The 21481-nt window shown below is 40.2% G+C and overlaps 1 protein-coding gene across 11 annotated transcripts in view; it reads left to right on the forward strand.

Moving 5' to 3' along the window:
- The window catches only part of RAI14 (retinoic acid induced 14), a 122136-nt gene that overhangs the window by 84094 nt on the left and 16561 nt on the right, over nt 1-21481 (forward strand). For 8 of the 11 annotated variants that reach the window (XM_037902633.2, XM_037902630.2, XM_043547739.1 and 5 more), the window contains exons 4-8: nt 10562-10650; nt 13107-13171; nt 15170-15227; nt 16112-16182; nt 18868-18974. In XM_037902633.2, coding sequence (XP_037758561.1) covers nt 10562-10650; nt 13107-13171; nt 15170-15227; nt 16112-16182; nt 18868-18974 — 390 coding nt within the window. The remainder of the gene's footprint in view (nt 1-10561; nt 10651-13106; nt 13172-15169; nt 15228-16111; nt 16183-18867; nt 18975-21481) is intronic. The other 3 variants (XM_043547741.1, XM_043547742.1, XM_043547743.1) reach the window with 1 other exon arrangement.

The following is a 21481-nucleotide window of genomic DNA, read 5'->3' on the forward strand; positions in this document are numbered from 1 at the left end:
TTGTAATCGCTTGACAGCCCTACTTTAAACCATGATTTGAGGACTTCAGTAACTCAGCCAGAGGCTAGGGGTCTATTACACGAATGTGTGGGTGAGGTTCTGTGGCCACAGTGTGAAGGAGGTCAGACTAAATGATCATAATGACCCCTTCTGACCTTAAAGTCCATGAGTCTGAATGTATGAAATAAATGCCAACCCATAAAAATATTCCCCAGAACCATTTGTTTTTAAAAGTCTTCATTAACTCAATGTAATTATTGGCCAGTACACTTCTTGTCAAGGAAGGAGGTCTGGATTGGACTTGCTGTGGATTGATTCCAGGCACTTATTCTCACATGCCGAGTATACTGCCCCAGGTGCATTCCTAGTTTCCTAGTCCTTTCTCGTGTTGATGGGGTAACCATGGCCAGGTCTCTAAAATGTTATATTGTAGCACTTCTACACTGAAACACAAACAAGATTCAGATGGGAACTAAAACAATACTTGTTAGATTATTTTGGGTCCTGTCATTGAAACAGAAGATATAAGACTTCAACTGATCTAGAATTTGGTAGAAGGAAGGAAGAGGGATAATAGGTTCAGGGAAGGTTGTGGGGTTTATGGGGTTTTTTAGGCACTGAAATATACAAAAGTTCACCCCAATGCAGTGATCAAGCTGGAGAAGCAGTTGAATAAGGAGTGCAGGGTGCTAAAAGATTTCAGGTGAGGGTTTTATCTTGATGGGATACGCTGGCAGGTAACTGCTCAGTCTGGACTGGTACAGAACTGGGGCACATTTCATTTCTATGTCTTTATCATGACCACGGAGGCTCCAAGCAGTGCTGTATCTTTATTTTAACAGTCGTGTTGGTTTGTGTGAAGGTATCTGTCAGGAAAGTGTAAATCGAGTTGCTGGCAGGCAAGTCATGCTTTTTAAAAGTCAACAAAGATTTGATGTATACATCAAGGAAAAGAAAAAATGGTCTGCTTTGGACAGAGATGTTTTTACTCAAAATAAACCTTGACTATACGTCTAAGTGAGTTCTCAGTGTACTTCAAGATTGCATGTAATGTATTTTTCTGAGCAGAGACAACCTGTGTCTGCCAATAGTGGGGGTGGGGGCAGCAGAGTGAGGGCAGCTGGCTTCAGTAGTGTTACTGAGCATGCTCAGTCCAAGCCAAGAAGCAAATCTGGGGGGGCACATGACCCTGATCTCCCTGCCCCCTGTGCCGCCTATTTCTGAGCACTTGGAAGAAAATGACAGAGAACAATGGTGCAGTTTGCCCAGTGGGCGCACTCTGGTCCTTGCATGCCATGATACTGTATTTACTAGCTCACTAGTCATTTATCATCCACAATTCCAGAATGTTCTCAAGCACTTTGAGTTTTGCAAAGTGTCATCCGATGCCACTTTCAAGCTATGGGGGAATTCTCCTCTGCAGAGAATACTAATTCTGCCAATATATATCTGCTTTGCAGTTCTCTTGGGAGCACTGCTCTCTGAGCACCCTTTGTACCAATACCTTATAGATACATACTTTAGTAGAGTTCCTTGTCAAATCTTAACTGCTCTGTAAGTGGAGCAGCTGCAGAGCTGAGCTCTTACCAAATAGCTGGAACTCATTCTGAGGAGGTTGGTGGTGGTGATCTAGAAAATTACCATTTTTAGCTTTGAGGATAAATTTACAGTACAGCTGATAAAGGGGCTGGTTCCAGCAAGTATTGTCTTATCACCTCCTCGTCCCACACACATGTCTGCATTTTTCTGATTCAGTTTGTGTTTTGAAGGTTAATGTGTCTCAGATTAAGACCGAATATTTATTATACCAGTTCCATTGTGTTCTGTTCTTTTCAAATGTCATTTTGTTGCGTGTGTGAACCACAAACTTGTTTTAAACGAGTTTTCAAAGCAAGATCCACTTAGTACTAGGAGGTGGCATTGTAAGTGGTTAAGCAGGGGCTGAGATTCTATAGACCTGTGTTCCTTTACCAGCACTGCCATTGAATTGCTTGGTCAAGTGCTTGTCTCCCAACCTGTAAATTTGGATTAATTCCACTCTCATACCTTTTGGTAAAGTTCTTACAGATCCTCTGTTGAAAAGCGCTGTTTAAGGGCTACATAATAGAATGATGGTGCTCTTACATGTACTATACAAACATTAATAAGTGTTGTGCTTTCTGGCACTTAAATAAGAACTTCTGTTATCACTTGTTCTTGACCTCTTACAGAGATCAACTCTAGAATCAACTTTAATATCTTCTTTAAGATCTAATATCTTTAAGATCTCTTACTTTTCTCTCTACCAACATGGGGATGGACTTTTTTAGAAAGAGACCTGTTTGATCAAACTATTCTGATTCTATAATCAAAAGTATAAAAATCAGTCAACTTTTGATGTTTTAGAAAATGGAATTTCCATTACTGCCTGTTGCTACCTGCTATCTAAAACTTGCTCAGGGATGCCAAATGTAGGTAGCCATTTTGTTCTGAATTGGGCAACAAAACACAAACATTTTTCTTCCTTCCACACATTTTAGTTATTGTTTGAGTGTGTGTCGTTAATTATACAGTACTGAATTTTCATCTCATGTTATGGTAGTTCAGTTACTCTCTGCTTTTTCCAGAATCTGCATGCATTTTGCTGTGCATTGCTGTCTGGGCTTTCATAATAGTCATGCTTTGCACTCCTCTTAAGGATGTCATTTTGACTTGGGTACTGTGTGAGTTGCTAATGGATCAGTATATAGTCAGAATGGTAGAAGCACGAATCATTAGGTGTTTGTCCTCCCCTGCAGGATGGATTCGAAATGGTGAGTTGCTTTGTTCCTATGTTCAATAGGGAGCATCTGCCTTCATCTTCCCCTTGGGAGGTCACTGCTCCTGTGCTGAGGTGGGGGAAGGCCTCGGAGCAGAGTTAATAAACTTCTTTCCACTCACAGTAACCCTGGAAATGGTTGTCCACAGCAAAAAGGAGCCCTGCCTTAGTGAATATCAAAGGTGTTCAGATTTTCTGTTATACCAATAAAATAAAAACCAGCAGGATCTCATTAAAGGGGAAAAAGAAAAATGCCACATTTATTGTGAATACAGAAAGAATCAGAGTAAGCAGTTAGTTATAGCTATAACATTCCATTCAATTTCATATTCACTCACTCACACACACACACAGAGGTTCTGCAAGGTTGTTATCATAGTTACCAGCCTTAGAGTTGCTCATGCCAAGCCACTGGCCAGGTGGCCTGGACATGAGGAGGGAGCAGGGCCTTGTCAGATGCTCATCTGACGCACCTGGAAGTTGGTTTGCAGAATTAGACCCCGAAGTTCTCAGTTTCTAGAGTCCATTTTATAGGAATTTATTCCTATGCCAGTCTATGGGAATTGCTTCATCGTGATGTTGCTGAATCAATCAGCAGATGGCACATTCCTGACGGCTCCGTGCTGCCAGATGTTATCTTGTTCTTTGGTTCTCCCATTCTTGAGGCTGTTGGGTGGATTCCGGTCTGCCCTCCGGGGTCCTCTGGTTATTTCCACTTGACGCCTTCTTCAACCCATGGACACTGGATTCTTAGGCTGGCACCTCCCTGATCATTCAGTAATAAATCCACACCAAGCATCCATCCACAAACATCCTCTATTTTAATCACAATTGTTAACAAAGCGACATGAATACAACAAAAGGGCAGGGAGTCTATGGGTGCTGTTTCTGTTGTTACAGAGTATTGCTTTGAGTCTCTCTCTGTGTGAGTAGTTGTTACAAAGAATTGCTTTGAGAACAGACTCTGTCTTAGAATGTACTAACACAATTAGCAGTTTGCAAGGCTCACATAGAGAGGGAGAGAAACAGTGCCAAAAACCAAGAGACCTCTTAATTAGTAATACCCTGGAATTTAAACTATGGGGAATCAAACTCATTTGTGATTTTAGTACAGAACTTCTTTAATATGATCCAACAGTCCAACCATAATGAATCCTGGTGGCAAAAGGCATCCCTTACATATAGAGAGAAATTGAAGGAATGTGTGTATGTGACAGCAGGATTTGAATATAATATGCAGTGAGAATCTGACTTTCAAAAATATGGCCCCTTCTTCACGTCAAGCCTCACAAGTTTGTTTTTCTTTGTCTGTTTGTTTAAATTCATTTTGCAGTCAGGAAGCAGGAATCAAGTTTTGTTTGCTTTCTTTTAAAAGGAAGTTTATTCATGAAAGATACAAATAAAATGCACCACTTCAAGGCTCCCAGATGATGAAAACTCCAGCAACTGGAAATATGCAGCTTTTGTCTTGAATGTTTTAGGAAATTGTAAGCAGCCTGTAAAGAATTATTCTGTAGCAAATAAAATCTCTACAGCTCCTCTGCTTATTTCTATACTTGGGAACCTTCCCTCTTGCTTGACAGCACTAAGATTACAGTGGATGAGAAGTTGGGTATGAGTCAGCAGTGTGCCCTTGTTGCCAAGAAGGCTAACGGCATATTGGGCTGCACTAGTAGGAGCATTGCCAGAAGATTGAGGGAAGTGACTATTCCCCTTTATTCAGCACTGGTGAGGCCACTGGAGTATTGCATCCAGTTTTGGGCCCCCACTACAGAAAGGATGTGAGCAAATTGGAGAGAGTCCAGCGGAGGGCAACAAAAATGATCTGTGGGCTGGGACACATGATTTACGAGGAGAGGCTGAGGGAAGTGGGCTTGTTTAGTCTGCAGAAGAGAAGAGTAAGGGGGGATTTGATAGCAGCCTTCAACTACCTGAAGGGGGGTTCCAAAGAGGATGGAGCTCGGCTGTTCTCAGTGGTGACAGGTGACAGAACAAGGAGCAATGGTCTCAAGTTGCAGTGAGGGAGGTCTAGGTTTGGATATTAGGAAACACTATTTCACTAGGAAGGTGGTGAAGCACTGGAATGCGTTACCTAGGGAGGAGGTGGAATCTCCATCCTTAAAGGTTTTTACAGCCTGGCTTGACAAAGCCCTGGCTGGGATGATTTAGTTGGTGTTGGTCCTGCTTTGAGCAGGGGGTTGGACTAGATGACCTCCTGAAGTCTCTTCCAACCTTAATCTTCTGTGATTCTGTGAAAAGTATCCATTATTCAGAAAAGCCTGTAATTTTCATTTTAAATCAGAGGATTGCTAAACTAGCGGAATTTTTCCTTTTGGGCAGAATTGTTCTGCCATAAACATGACTTACTGACTTGGCTTGCCTCAATTGGACGATGTCAGGAGTCTCTGTGCATCCTCAGGTTTCAGAGTGGTAGCTGTGTTAGTCTGTATCAGCCAAAACAACGAGGAGTCCTTGTGGCACCTTAGAGACTAACAAATTTATTTGGGCATAAGCTCCAAATAAGTTTGTTAGTCTCCTCGTTGTTTTATCCATCCTCAGTCGAATAAGATTGAACTCACTGGTCACTATCTCCTTCAACATTAAGTTAAAGCTCCTCATCCTCTCCTCTTACGGTACTGACTAGGTGTTCCCCTCCCCCTTACATTTTTGCTTTGATTACATCCTGTGCCTCTGTATGCTTTTCTGTATTTTATTTTTTCCTTATGTGGTCTGTTTCATGTAGTCTTTCACACAACGTCATAGGCTTACAGTAGGCTTCCACCACATATGTCCACTCTTCTTTTTAAATTCCATTTTATTTTTTTGCATGGTCTTCATGTGACCTTCCCAATAATGCCTGTGCATCTTTTTGGACCCAAGCTATGCCGTACGTCAGTTGTCAGATGTTGACTGTAAGTGGACTTGCCAGAGGTCATGGCCTAAACGCTCAAAAGTGACTAGGCTTTTGGTAGCCCTGATTATTGTGTGCCCAAGCTGAGATACCTTGAAAGACTTCCAGAGGACGAGTGCTCCACGTTTTGTGAAAATCTGGCCCAATCAATGTGCTAAAGCAAAATCACTAGTCACTCCTCAAAATATAGGCCCCTAGCTTTTTAGATACAATCTGTAACACACTACATAAATAATACTGTAAAATCTCCACCTGGAATTGAAAAAGCAGTTAAAGATCTAGACACATCTGGAGAAACTGCCCTCTTCCTTAAGGTTCTTAAAGGGATCGGTAGGTATGCAAAGCCACACTGAACTCTTCAGTGAAGAATGAAAAATTGTAGCAAATTCAGCAGCTTCCTTTCCTTCTGACTCTTGGGTCCTTTTTTATTTGTAGTTTAAATGTTGTTCTTTGGTGAAAACCTGTATGTGTTTACCATATAATGCCACAGAATGTAACAATATAAAAAAATTATCCTATGGGAATTTCTTTTGGCATTTCAGATTTAAGGTATCTGAAAACTTCAGTGTAGATAAAGATACCAGAGTTCCCATATGGAGGAGTGCTATGATCAGAGTGAATACCCAAAGTATTTTCCCACAAATACTTGTTAGAATAATTGAATTTGCTTTGCCTGTGTTTGACTCCCTTGATCAATTCCCACCAATATTTCAGCAAATAACTTTGCAAGCAGGAATGCTTTTGGAAAGAGTAAAATTTACTCAACTATTAGAATATTCACAATGCAAACTTAAAACATGTAAGTGTGAAGATTCACACCAGAAACCTGCATGATGGCTCAAATTCCAAAATATTAACTATCTGAGCGAACTACAAACTAAGAATTACTTATAGGCATTCAGCAAATATTTTCAAATAAGTATAATTATAAAGAAACATAAGCTACTGACACAAAACTAGCAAACAGGTAAAACTTGTCAAATTATTCATTATGCATTATTCTCTCAGCTTTGATGATATTCACTTCATATCTGTTGTGGGTTTTTTCTTACACATGCAGATTATTTGTGCACATTCTTTCCTCTTCCCTTCTCAATTTTTTTGGAATGACTTTTCTATAAGTTTGATACATCTTCGCTTAAACTTACAAAGTGAGAAGACTTCTTGATTCATTTACAGCATGCAAGATCCTGACATTCATGTAAGTGATGGCATGTGGCAGTGTGCTGTGTAAGTCGTTTGCCCCAGTGAAGTGTTGCTTTTAGACACCTGGGTGCATTCTGCAGCCTGAAAGGGATTGTCCCTCCCCCCTCCCCCTTATTGATTCTTTCTCTGCAGTCTGTTTTTATCTAAATACAACAAAACTTTTTATTATGGATGTCAAGGTTCCTTCCCCACTCTGAACTCTAGGGTACAGATGTGGGGACCTGCATGAAAAACCCCCTAAGCTTATTTTTACGAGCTTAGGTTAAAACTTCCCCAAGGTACAAACTATTTTACCTTTTGCCCTTGGACTTTATTGCTGCCACCACCAAGCGTCTAACAAATATATCACAGAGAAAGAGCCCACTTGGAAATGTCGTCTTCTCCCCCACCCCTCCCCCCCAAAATAAAAATCCTCCCAAACCCTACACCCGCTTTCCTGGGGAAGGCTTGATAAAAAATCCTCACCAATTTGCATAGGTGAACACAGACCCAAACCCTTGGATCTTAAGAACAATGAAAAAGCAATCAGGTGCTTAAAAGAAGAATTTTAACTGAAGAAAAAGTAAAAGAATCACCTCTGTAAAATCAGGATGATTAATACCTTACAGGGTAATCAGATTCAAAACATAGAGAATCCCTCTAGGCAAAACCTTAAGTTACAAAAAGACACAAAAACAAGATTATACATTCCATTCAGCACAACTTATTTTATCAGCCATTTAAACAAAACAGATCTAACGCATATCTAGCTAGATTGCTTACTAAGTTCTAAGATTCCGTTCCTTTTCTGTTCCAGGCAAAAGCATCACACAGACAGAGAGAACCTTTGTTTCTCCCCCTTCCAGCTTTGAAAGTATCTTGTCTCCTCATTGATCATTTTGGTCAGGTACCAGCGAGGTTATCCTAGCTTCTTAACCCTTTACAGGTGAAAGGGTTTTTCCTCTGGCCAGGAGGGATTTTAAAGGTGTTTACCCTTCCCTTTATATTTATGACAATGCACTTGGGTATTTTTGTTACATTGGCACAGCCCTTTATGCAAACAGAATCTGGCTGTGAATCATAATGTCAATGATTTAGCCAAGTTGTTACTATGCAAGTGTTTATGATTCTGACAAATAGTGTCCAAATGTAAACAAGCCGAATGTGTTCTTCACACATTTTCTAATCTTGGGTAGCTATGATCTAATTGGAGATCTACATGATTGTGTTTTGATTCTGATTCAATATTGGTGAAATGTTGTTGTATTAGCTAAATTAGAGGTGTTGGATTTTTATCAGTCTAGTCACTTCCCTCTCCCAATCATTTTTCCCAGAAGACTGAGAAATATTTTATTCTGGAAAAATCTTGTTTATAAGATTCTGTTTATTGGTCACTTAGTACATGAGTCTTGTTTTTTATTTTAATATATAAATATATACCACCCTCTAGCCAGACATTCTTCTGATGTTCTTTAGCATATTTTCGGAAAGGCTTTAAATGTTTAGTTTGTTATTTATGGCAGTGGTGGGTGCCATGATGAATGTACAGGATATTTCTGTGTATCCCAAGAACAGTTTAAAGCCAGAGCAGTGCACTCCAAGCTTCTGCCACAGTGATCGGCAGTGCTGGTCTGGTGGGGGTGAGATGGTAGTTCCACATGATCTAGGATTCAGTCCTGCAAGCTGCTGAGCCCATGCTTAAGTGTTCTGCTAAAGTGATCAGCTCCTTCCCGGATCTTGTTTTTTTGGTCCTTTCATCTCTATTGAGATTCTTTTTGTTTTTTTAAAGGCTGCAAATTAGTGCCCATTAGGATTTATTTTTGTCTGGTTTTGTGGGTACTATTTCCCCATCAAGAGTATATAGTATATTTTATGCTGGTGCCCATAGACCCTAAGCTGGGATTGGGTGGGGACCCATTGAGCTAGGTGCAGTATACACATGAAAGAAAAAGGTCCTGCCCCAAAGAACTTGCAAAATATGCTTATGATGAGAGATCAATGAAGAGAAGACAGTGAAGTGATTGCGTTTATTAGTAGCAATCAGAGCACTCAAGCTGTAGAGTAAAGACAAGACCACTAACGTAGGCCAGAGCCATGTTTTAAGGAAAGAAGAGTTGGTAAATGAACAATGAATTTAACCACAGACAAAACCATAGCATAAACCACTTCCAATCTAGATCATTATCACCCACCAATTGTTAACCTTCATTAACTTCTCAGTAGAACCTTTTATACAGTATTTGTATGCCCTCAGTCTGCATAGCTATGGTACATGCAGTTTAGCAGAGTGTAGTGTTGCTGTTCTGATGTCTTCTGCCAGAAACATCTGCAGAATTGTTGTCACTTCTCATATTTCCTGTGACACTTAAGAGTCCTAGTTGTCGACCAGGATCCCATGGTTCTCTGTCCAGATCTTCTTTAGTGGGCTGATGCCCACTTGGAAGCAAATCTTTGATGTTGGCTTCCTTTAAATATTAAAACTACCATCCAAAATGCAAACTCTTAAATACAGTAGTTGATATTTGGGAGGTGGGAGAAGAGATGATGATGATGTTAAATTGCCTTTTTGATCTTAGAAAATTTGTTGTTTTCATCAGATGAGGTCAGTAGTATTGATAGCAATCAAACTTTTAAAAGACCCTACCAAAGCTACTTACTATTGGAGTTTTGGTTTCTTTACAATCGCTAGCATGCGTGCTTAAGCTGCCTCCGTATCTCTCACTTCTAGTGGTTTGGGATTAGTTTGAACCGCCTTTGTCCTTTGGATTTGGGTTTTACCCCACAGCTTGTGGTCCTGAGAAATGTACACAGCTATCTGAAAGCAAATTGCTGTCCAAATTACTCATCAACTTGGTACGCAGTCATTTTCTAGTAAAATCACTCAGAATACTGTGTCTCGATTGAATCATCTTTGTAGTCAAATTGCACATGCTATACATTAACTCTTCCAGTTTTCAAAAGCCCCATTCCTCCCCCTCTGCTTCCCATCTTTCTATAGGTCACATAGCATACCTCAGTAAAACCACATGGCTGCCTGTTCACAGGACACAGTCTGTAAATCCTGAAACACCAGAGATGTTGTGTGAAATGGTTGGATAGAGTACAACTACTGCTGTCTACTCTGTAGTTAAGTCTTTAGCCATTACTTCTGTTGAATGGGTCTCTAGTGGCTGGCAACTTCCACAACTTCCTATTTTGCCAACAAGCAAGATAATGCATGGTGAAAAGCAAAACCCCAAATTAGAGTATGTTTATACCACAGTCTCGCAACTCTGCAATCTTTTGGTAATTTATTGAGGGTAGATGAGCAGTACAAGTGTGTTGTTTGCTTCTGCTTGAGGACGAGTACCAGTCCAGGCGTCACTGACTTGAGCTGGAGTCTTGCCACTGACTTCAGTAGGGCCAGGATTTGGCCATTAGTTTAGAAGTTGGATAGGAACTGTGCATAATGTACTTGGTTAGTAAGAAGTCATCCTGAGTAGAAGTATGAACATGGAAGGAAGACGCTTTTAGCTGTCACACATTCATTATTCACTTTGAGAACAATATACTTGGGGAATATTTGGAGGAGTTGAGGGATGCAAAATGGAAAAGCTGAACAGTTGGTTTACTAATGCTAATGGAAAAGAGATGTTAATAAAATCAGCTGAGTGTAAATTGTCTTTCAGTTTTCACCTGGCTGCTGCTAAGGGACATGCTGAGTGCCTCAGAATTATGATGACGCATGGTGTGGATGTCACGGCACAGGATGGTACAGGTACATTACTATGAGCCTTTGCTACATGTTTTATGTAGGACAAGATGTAGGCTTAGTCTACACTACAAAGTTTTGCCAACTGTGTCGGAAAGGAGTGTGGAAATAATCACCGCCCCAGCTAACATAGCCATGCTAGCAAAAATCCCAATGTAGGCACAGCTCTGCTGATAGTGCTTCAGCTGGCATAGCTAAAGTCATTCAAAGAATTGGCGTAGCTACACGAGCAGAACAACTTCTGTCGACATAGCTGCTTAAGCTATGCTGAAAAAGGCCTTGTAGCATAGACGAGACCAAAGTCATGTTTTCAAAATGAGAAGTCTGTAAACAACATGTCACGTGAAATTATGCAGCTACATTGATTGTGAAAACTGGGTGACTGCTTGGACAGCTTGTATTTGTTAGGTGCTTTACTGCTCATTTGCATGCATCTTTTAGCAATTTGATTAAAGCAATTGCAGTATTATGCCTGCATACATAAACATACACACTGTTGGTGCCTTAACTCGTACTTCCAGTCTTGAAAATTTCAACCTCGGGTTTATAAAATTAAGCATGCTAATGGACTCAAGACTGCAAAATAATTGATGGTTCTCCAACATAAAACCTGTTCTGAAGATATGAAATTAACAAGACTCTGCCTAGTTTAGGTAAAGATTTTTAGGCTTAACTTTATGTGTATCCAGACTATTAACCCCGTTAACTGTACTGGAATTGCAGCAGGGCATTTCGTGAGGATTGATGGCTGATGGTAGGAGCTGATTGCCCAAAGCAGAGCTCAGAGCTAATTAGCCTGAAGTGTTTCAGTTCTCAAGAAAATCCCTGTGCCTTTTATCATTAATACTTTAAAGAGAAAATGGGGGATAACTGGCTGAGTTTTTAATAGACTATGGTGTTTCGGTTGGGGTAACTACAGAATGAATACTCTATATGTTAACTAGCCAGTCCAGTTTGCCTGAATGACCCATCAATACTCCATCTCTCACAATAATAGGCTTTAAACATTGGGTGGACTAGATCAGTTTCTGACTAAAATACCTACTTGATGGGTTAGCTTTCTTGCACACATCAGAATACTTATCACATGTGAGAGGTGCTCTGTGATTTTGGAGGAAGAATTCAAATTACACATGCAAAATTGGGAGAGTGGTTAACTTTGAAACTGTAGGTGCATCATGTATAAAATCTGACCCAGACTTTTTGTCACTTTATGATCCTGTTTTAGGACTGATTAATCCATTCATCATTTTGAATGGTGAGCTTCTCTTCTGAGCTTCAAACTGATGCTTGTTTCAGTTTGAAGAAACTTTGCTTTGGTAGTCCTCTCTCATCCTCCATGTAGTACCACTGACCACACAAACAATGGCTCTTGAGCATCCGTATTAGAGCACTGTCTCTTGGCTGCTTCTTTTTCTTCTTCACAGTTGGTATATGCTAACTTTTTTCTTTCTAACTTCCACGTTTCTTCCAGGGTTATATGCATAAAAGCTGATGAGGTGTTAGTCTTTGCTCTTGTTTCTATAAACAGTATTGCATTGTTAGATAGTATTGATAACTCACAAATTGATAAAACAGGCACAAAAGGAGACTGCTGAGTGTATGTCCCTGGTGAGTGTGTTACAGGTCATCCTCTCTGCCTCTTCTGCAGAGGATACAAGTCTGTTACAGCCCCAGCTAGAGGGGCCTGGCTTTTTCGCTCAAGGTGTAGCAGCTCCTGCTTTTAGCTCTGGATGTCCCTGGCTCAGTCCCAAGATGACAGCTGTCTCAAAAGCACTTTCTGAACATATCTGTGCAGCAATTCTGGAGAGCTCTAAGTGAGGCTGCATGCCTATAAAAGAGGGAATTACTTGTTTTCTGTAAATGCACCCAAATATTGTGATCTAGGTAGGATATTTTAATATGCCCATCTCTGTTGTGGTATCTAGGCAATGGTGAGCACAATATTGATTTTTTAAAGAAACAAAAGTTACACACACAGCTTCATTCCCTTTGGTAAGAAAACATGAACTAGGGTGGTCGGACCAAATGCACCCTTTGGGCGATAGATTGACTTCTGTCCAGATGGATTCTTACAACGAACGGCCATACTGGTCAGACCAAAAGTCCATCTAGCCCAGTATCTTCCTGTCTTTTGACAGTGGCCAATGCCAGGTGCCCCAAAGGGAATGAACGGATAATCAATTGATCCACCCTCATCACCCATCCTCATGCAAATCTTACATAAGGTTTGCATGGCCTTAGACGTGTAGGATCATAAACTGGGATTATTTTGTGGCACCTGAACTGAACCAGTAGTCTCTACTTTTGGAATAAGACTTAACTGTCTTTAGTCTGGTGTGGAGTTGTCTTCTTTCCCCAGCCCCCTCTTTGATTCTGTTGGGGTGAGAACCGTACATAATTTCACCTTTGTGTAATTCATAATTATGAATATTTAATTTGCTTTGTTTTTATTAATTTAGGGCACACTGCTTTACATCTTGCAGCAAAGAACAGCCACCTTGATTGCATCAAGAGGCTTCTCCAGGTAAAGTAAAACGAAACTGATTTTTAGATCACTAACATATGTTCACTAGCTCTCTTGCACCACTGCTAAATGTGGATCTTTTAGTTCGACCACTTGTTCCACCTAATCATCTGCACCAGAATCTTGCATTCTTGGTGTCCCTCAGCTTTAGGGCCCTTCTTCCCTGGTCTGCGCCCCCTGTCTAAATTGCGGAAGGATAGCATGATATCCTCATTGAGGTCCTTGGGTTTGGAACTTGTTTCTCCCACCCCCAACCCATTAGCCTAGCAGTCTCCAGGATGGATTCCATGTGAATTGCAAGGTCTACCTAATTTACTACTCTTTTCCTAAGGTAGCAAGTAAAGAAGTAAAAAGGATTGCAGGCGAGGAAATCAACGTGACTGGCACAGTAGCCCTGCTTGCCTAGGAAGATGGTGGAATGTAAAACAGCGATAACAGATTTGAGGTGGAGGAAGTGACTGTAGTCATGGGACTTTGCCTCTGCTCGTCTCTTGAACAAATGTTTAGAGTGTGCCATGGGTTGGGGGTTATGGGAGAGAGTCAGAGGCATTAAGGGAAGATGGAGGACAGAATAGCAAAGGTAACCTCTGGCTGAGCCAGCAGAAGAGAGAGCGGGGAGTTGGGAATTAAGAGTGGTGTAGACAGGACCTGCAGATGGGAAGTAGTGGGGGCAAGTGAGTGATGTTGAAGGAGACAAGGTGATAGTTGGAAAAAGAGAATTTGGATATTGAGAGATGGGACCCAATGGTTAATGGCAGTTCTAATCGAACCAGTGATAGCATAGACAGTGACATCCAGTTGTCGCTGGTTATACTGCATGCAGTAACAGGTTAATTCAACTACCAATAGTGGATGGATGTGGGTGGGTGAGTATGAAAGTACCCATTCACTCACTCAGCTGCTACAGCAGCTAACTGCTTTGTTGGTTATGTATTATTTATCTCTTTGTAAACAATTAGAAACCAGCGAGAATGCAAGAAATTGGTAGCATTAGTTTGTTCATGCTCTGATCACACTCCTCTGTTTCTTTGCGGACTTGCTTTACGTGATGTAAGCTGTTACAAATGTGAGGAAGGCATAAGATCAACATGTCTTTGAAGTTGAGTTCAAGAAGGCTAGATGTACATCTTAAATTTTAAATGTATTGGCTTCCTTTATTGAAGCTGGTAATGTATTTGCAACTGAGCCCACTTACCCAGCAGTTTTGCCAAAGTTTATAGATAGATGTGCTGTGTTTAAAGGCCTGGAGCTAATATTTTTCATTTTAAAAACCAGTTCTTTTAAAAATACCACTTTAGTCTAATGCATAATATTACTAAAGTTTTATGCGCTGAAAAATGCCATGTTAAAGAACTGTTAAGATTTATTACTTTAACTAGGTATGATGGTGAAAGTATTAAAGGAAAGCCAGGATTTTAAAATTATTCAGTAATGGCTTTTTGAAAAATCCTCATGAAGATAGGTTATAATTGTATTTATTATCCTAATAGTCACTTCATTTAATATACCTAAAGATGAAGCATACATTTTCTTTAACAAAGACTGTAAATAATGTAGACAAACTGCATTATAAAATGGGTTTGTTTGGTTTTTTTTAAATAAAATTTGGAGGTGGGGATTTTTTGTGAGTACTCTTTACACAAGACAGCCAGATATAGACTGTTCTGAATGTATAGCTTCCTTTATTCTGCAACTTTTGATCATCTTCATTGGCCAGGAGGGTTACGGGGTCATGTCTTCCTCCCAGGAGTGTTGTCTTCATAACTCCAGTGTATGTGTTTCAGCAAGTGGGATGCATGCTAAAGTAGTTAGGATTTATTGAGAGGAAAACTATTCCTTCTAATGATTAACCCACTGTTTATTGGTTTTTATGGCCTGGGACATCTGTGGTAGTTCATAAAGCTGGTTGTCCCAAGAGGTCATCCCTCTGTACTTGCAGCAAACAAATGCTTTGTGTTCTTTTATTTTTCTCTAAGCATTTTCTTTTTCTTTCTACAGTCTAAATGCCCAGCAGACAGCATTGACAACTCTGGGAAAACAGCTTTACATTATGCGGGTAACTTTTCTATTGAAAACTTGTTATCCACTCTCTCTCATTCTGGCATTTACACAATCCTAGACATTCTCTTTTATGCTAGAGCTTGATAAATGTTATCACATAAATCCAGTAACTCCTTGTGTGATTTTCATGTTATAGCTGGAAAAGTAGTCAGCACCACGGTAAGATACATTAAAGTAGGCTCTGCTTCTGTTTCCTCATAGAACTAAATTTTCTTCACTTTTCTTTTAATTTTTTCTTGTTTATAGCTTCTTGACATTGTTTCAGTGTGTCTGCTTTTTTTTAAAAGTTACAATGAACTCCCTGCTTAAATCAGTGGCATCTCAGTTTTACTGATTGTAGTGACATATGTCCAGATGGCCAGTAGACTTCAGCGTTGCCACACTTCAAACAAGTGAATCAAACGTATTGCTTTTAAAATCATGTACAGTTAACAGGGGTACTCATGAAAGTGCCAAGAAAGGTGCTATAATGTATTAAGGGTCAAGTTGTTCATGTTTTTGGGCAAAAAGACTATCCTCTTATGCTACTCTGGGCTGTGATTACTAGTTTATTTTAAAATATAATTTGCTTTTCTCAATTCATGCTCTTTGTATTCTGCCCACCCTCCTCCTGCTTGGACGGTAAAAAAAGACAAATCAATTTGATTGGTTAGTTCTCAGACACTAACATAATGCTGCAGTCTTTGGTTTGCAAGCAGGCAGGGAAACATCTAAATCTGCAAATGCCCTTTCAGTGGATTTTTTAAAAGAGAACCTCTAATATTTTTCAGTGTGAATGTTTGAGTTGAACTCTTTGATGCTTCCACCATTATAGACTGGCAGTGCAGACAATAGACTTTTAAAAATGTATTTAATTGATTTTTATTCATTTTTTTTCAGCTTCATGTGGCTGCCTTCAAGTAGTTCAACTTTTGTGTGAGCACAAATGCCCAATTAATGTCAAAGATTTGGTATGTACTTTATCTTACTGAACACTTTAAAATGGTTTTCCATCTTTCAATCTGACAAACGTCTATTACAGCAGTTTCTAAGCAATACTTTTTCTAATGTCCCTTATTTCCTTTGGGGGGAAGTTGCTTTTACATCTGACCTGCTGGTGCACACCTGAAAGAGAAGTGCTTCACCACCTAATGCAAAAAAGACCAAACTTGCTGCTCATGAAAGTGAGGAATTTGTGCTAGTGGCCAGAAACAGGCATATGGCCTTGATCCAAAGCCCATTTGAATCTGCTGGAGTTTTTCCGTTGACTCAGGTTGGCTGTGGTTGGGGCACATTGTGTGGACAAGTCCTGACCAGCAAGTCTCTTCCTTCTGCTACCTTATTACTTACTATTTGTATTACCGTAGCATCTCGGAGCCCTAATCATGGACCAGGACCCTGTTGTGTTAGGCACTGTACAAACACAAAGGAAAAAGACCGTTCCTCCCCCCAAAGAGTTTGTAATCTAAGTATAAGACAAGAGACAACAGATGGATACAGACAGGTTGACAGAGGAATACAAGGAAACAGAGACAATATTGGTCAGCATAATAGGCTGTGGTGTCAGCAGGCCAGCAGCCTAAGTGTTGTCAAGCTTTTTATAGGCTTCACAACTGATTAAAAGCTTGGTGCCTAATTCATTATGCTAATTAACCTGTCAAGAGAGTTGCTGGAAAACAGCTAAAGACTATCCCATCTCTAGTATTGAAGAAAATGAAAAGTCCCTTTTCTTTTATAGAGAAAAGATGTCAAATGAGTGCCATAGAATCATAGAATATCAGGGTTGGAAGGGACCTCAGGAGGTCATCTAGTCCAACCCCCTGCTCAAAGCAGGACCAATCCCCAATTTTTGCCCCAGATCCCTAAATGGCCCCCTCAAGAATTGAACACACAACCCTGGGTTTAGCAGGCCAATGCTCAAACCACTGAGCTATCCCTCCCCCCTATATGTGCCAGCCCTTCTCTTTTCCCACATTTGTAAGGCAAAGGTGGCAGCTATAGTGAGCCCTTGCAAGTTAAATGTATCTTGAATTTGAGGTGGTGAATCATCTCTTGTGTAGCACAGATTATTATTACAGAGGCGTGTTGTAAAGCACACTCTGGACTGCACCTTTGTGCTTGCCCTGCTAACACACAACCCACTCCACATGTAACTTGTATATATTCTGGGGGTGCTGGAACAATTTTTATAATGGGGGTGCTGAGAGCCATTGAACCAAACTCTAAACTCTTTATATAATGGAAACCACTTCAAGCCAGGGGGTACTGCAGCACCCCTAGTTCCAGCACCTATGTATATACACAATGACACTGAATACTTGCTCATGTTGTTGAGTTTGGAATAAATGGTTTGCATTATCATGTTGGGGAGACTGATGTTCCCGGTTCCTCCTTATTAGCTGGAGGTAAGGGAAGCTCTTTGTGGTGGTGTGGAGTTTTTTGCTTTCAGTGGAAACATGCTATGTGGACATGAGGGTATGGTTAAAGAGTGCCCCAGGATTTGGCATGTCTTTTCTCTTGAGTGTGTGTGGGGGTGGAAAGAAATATGATGCGTAACCTTCCTGTAAAACAATTTTTTTTGTTTACGGACTAGCTAACAAGAGATTGAACAATGTATATCCATCTATATATCTTAGGCCCTTTTATTGCGTTGGCTGCCATTACCATAGCATCTGAGCACCTTTCTATCTTTAGCATGTTAACTTCACAACAGCTCTGTGAGCTAAGGAAGTGCTGTCTTCCCCATTTTATAGGGGAACAGAGACATAAAGACACTAAGTACTTTGCCCTAGGTCAGACAGGACATCTGTGGTGGAGCAGAAAATTGAACCCAGGTCTTCCAGGCTAGCACCCTAACCACTGGACCACCTCCTTCTCTGAATCCATAGAGACATTGTGGATGGAGTCCACTTTTGCTGGCTGTACTCTGTGTATCCTTTCAGGTTTCAGAGAAGTTAATTTTAAAGTAGAGTAGCCACCAAAAAATGTCCATGGACAAAACAAATCACTGAGTTGCATCCAAGCTTTTGAGGTCCTCCTATAAAATTATACCTTGCATGACAAAAGACTGGTGGCATTCCAGAGTTCAGGCATAAAAACACTCATGCATGCTGTCTGAACTCAATATCATTTCTCCAGTCAGAGAAACTTCTTCCTTCCCACCTGCCATATCTGGTATTGGGTCTATCACAAAACTTAGAATTTGTCTCACTTGAAGACTTATCTGGTGTGAAACCTTGTCCTTTTGATTCTATTTACCTAATTCATGTTTAAACTCACCACTTATTATGGAAATATTTCTTAAGAAATTAAATGATTTATCTAGGACCTTAGAGACCTGCTCTGACCTGCTGTAGAGTTAACCAAAGAGCAAAGGGAGAACCAATAACCAACAGCATTCCTAAAGCTGTGCTGATTGATATCTCTGTGGATGCTCAGGCAAGGGATTAAATTAAGCCAAATTACATTGCCACTTGTTTCATAACAAACGAAAGAAGAAAAATCCCCATGGTTTATGAAGGGGAAACTGGATATGCCTTACAATCCATGCTCTGTAGAAGGAAGGGTCATAATTAACATTTAAATTAACTGAGGGTTGGTTTTTGGGGGGATGAATGGATTCATTCTTGTTCATAGTTTCTTAAATGTGTTCCTAGGATGGGAATTTACCCCTGTTGTTCGCAGTACAAAATGGCCATGCTGAGATATGTAGACATCTTCTGGATCATGGAGCAGACATCAATTCCAGGGACAAAAATGGAAGGTACAACAAAATAGCTTTGTTGTATTAATGAATTCCATGATATTGACCTTTTGAAATTAAGTTTTTTTTTTTTCTTTTTTCATCATTCTTCCCCAGAACTGTCATTAATAGTAAATGTTGACAATTGTATAAGAGGTTGTTACCTGGCTGTGAGAGAAGGCTTGGAGCGTGTGCGGAGAGTTATGGCTAAAGTAAAATTTGAAAGGGTAAATACATAGGGCCAGCTGGCCCCTTTAAGACAGTCTTCACACTTCCAGAGTGGTGTAAAATGGGAGAAAAACACACTTAAATATCCCTCCTACAAGAATCTGGCCAATAACATTCATATACAGTCTTTTGAAGGCTGCTTGGTTTTCTCCACTGGATTTTTTCCCATGTCTTACTTGAGTCCACATTTCCAAGTTGGTTCTAATAACTACAAGACATGTTTCCAGAAGGCTTTTTCCTGTCTAAAAGGCCATTAAAGTACTGTGATGATCAGATGCTGGAAAACTGCAAGAGAAGACACAACAAAGGACTCCACGATGGAAGTGCTGGAACTGGGGTTATTTAGTTTGCAGAAGAGAAGAGTGGGGGGGAGTTGATAGCGGCCTTCAATTACCTGAAGGGGGGTTCCAAAGAGGATGGAGCTAGATTGTTCTCAGTGGTGGCAGATGACAGAACAAGGAGCAAAGGTCTCAAGTTGCAGTGGGGGAGGTCTAGGTTGGATATTCGGAAACACTGTTTCACTAGGAGCCTGGTGAAGCGCCAGAATGGGTTACCTAGGGAGGTGGTGGAATCTCCATCCTTAGGGGTTTTTGAGGCCTGATTTGACAAAGCCCTGGCTGGGATGATTTAGTTGGGGTTGGTCCTGCTTTGAGCAGGGGGTTGGACCAGATGACCTCCTGAGGTCTCTTCCAACCCTAATATTCTATGATTCTCTATAGCTGCACCATTTAGTAATATGTTGAATTTATAGGCTCATGATTTGTCAAAATTGCTTTTTAAAGAAGAGCATCCCAAGAGTATTTCCCCACTCTTTCTTTTTACAATTTTGTTGATGGAATTTGCATTTTTAAAAAATGTTTGAACTGTTTTATAAACCAGTATTGAAATTGCCAGAGCAAAATGGATTGCTGAGGAGATTTGGCATTTACACATTGTAATGCACGATAAGATGATTTAGAGCACTTTACAGCATATGGGAAAAATAAGAGTTAGCCCTTACTTTGGACTGATACAGTCTAAGTGCATTAGAGCAGTGTTTTGTTCTCAGCTTTTCTAAGAAAAGAAGAAAACTAGCCCCTTTGTCCAGTTGCTGAATGGCCTTCAATGTTTTGAACCTACAGTGCTGTCCACTCTGAGAGGTCTCTCTACCTTTCGCTTACAGGCTTTCTGTTGACTCTATGGAAACTCTCTTGAAAGTTCATTGTCCACTTGTATGAGAGCATTTCACTCTTCAGTAGACAGCACAGTAGTTGTATTCCTGCTCTTTTTAGAAAACAGTAACGGTGAATAGAAGGGAGGAAGATGATACTAAATGAGAAACTCTGTTTTTCTTTCTGCCATCTCCCCCTTGTATGAAGACTAGCTGAACGTATTATATATCTGATTTTGTGGCAATATGCATCACTAATTTATGTAAGCTCTCTTAATATGAAAAAATAAAAATTGGGGTTGTCCAACTTGAATATCCTGTCCAAATTCCAATTGGGCAATTATTCTAAAATCATCTCTGCAAATTTCACTTGAATATGATATTCTTCACTTTCCTCCCTTCCACTACTGTTTTAACACACTGCAGTGCAACTGCCATCTTTCCACCGTGCTTCTGCCCCCAAGTGGTGAGTGAAAGGAGTGCTATAATGTTTTGACAAATATGGAAGGAAACAATTCATTGCCATAAAAAGAACAGGAGTACTTGTTGCACCTTGGAGACCATTTGATTTGAGCATAAGCTTTCATGGGCTACAGCCCACTTCATCGGATGCATAGAATGGAACATATAGTAAGAAGATATAGATAGATAGATATAAATACACATACAGAGAACATGAAAAAGTGGAATAAGAGGCTAATTAATTAAGATGAGCTATTATCAGCAGGAGAAAAAAACTTATGCTCAAATAAATTTTAGTCTCTAAGGTGCCACAAGTACTCCTGTTCTTTTTGCAGATACAGACTAACACGGCTGCTACTCTGAAAAAAATTCATTGCCATGATCGTGTTTGCCATTGTTCTTGTCTGTTCCTTTCAAAGCACAAACTAAAAAACACCAATCTATTAGACCTATTTTCAAGCTGAGGGCAGCGTATTTTTCACAGGAGGGTAAACAAATGCTAGTATGCAGCAAAGTACTTTTGATAAAACTCTTCATCCCTGCAAGTAACTTGGAAGGATTTTAAAAAAATACAATGTACTCCTGCTGCATGCAATCCACTATTCCAAGCTCTTGACGCTGTTTGTAGGTTGCCTAGCCTTGGAGTTGGGATTGACTGCTAAATTTTTGTGGGATAACAAGATATTTT

Source organism: Chelonia mydas, chromosome 5, assembly GCF_015237465.2.
Source record: "Chelonia mydas isolate rCheMyd1 chromosome 5, rCheMyd1.pri.v2, whole genome shotgun sequence".
In the NCBI taxonomy this organism is placed as follows: Eukaryota; Metazoa; Chordata; order Testudines; family Cheloniidae; genus Chelonia; species Chelonia mydas.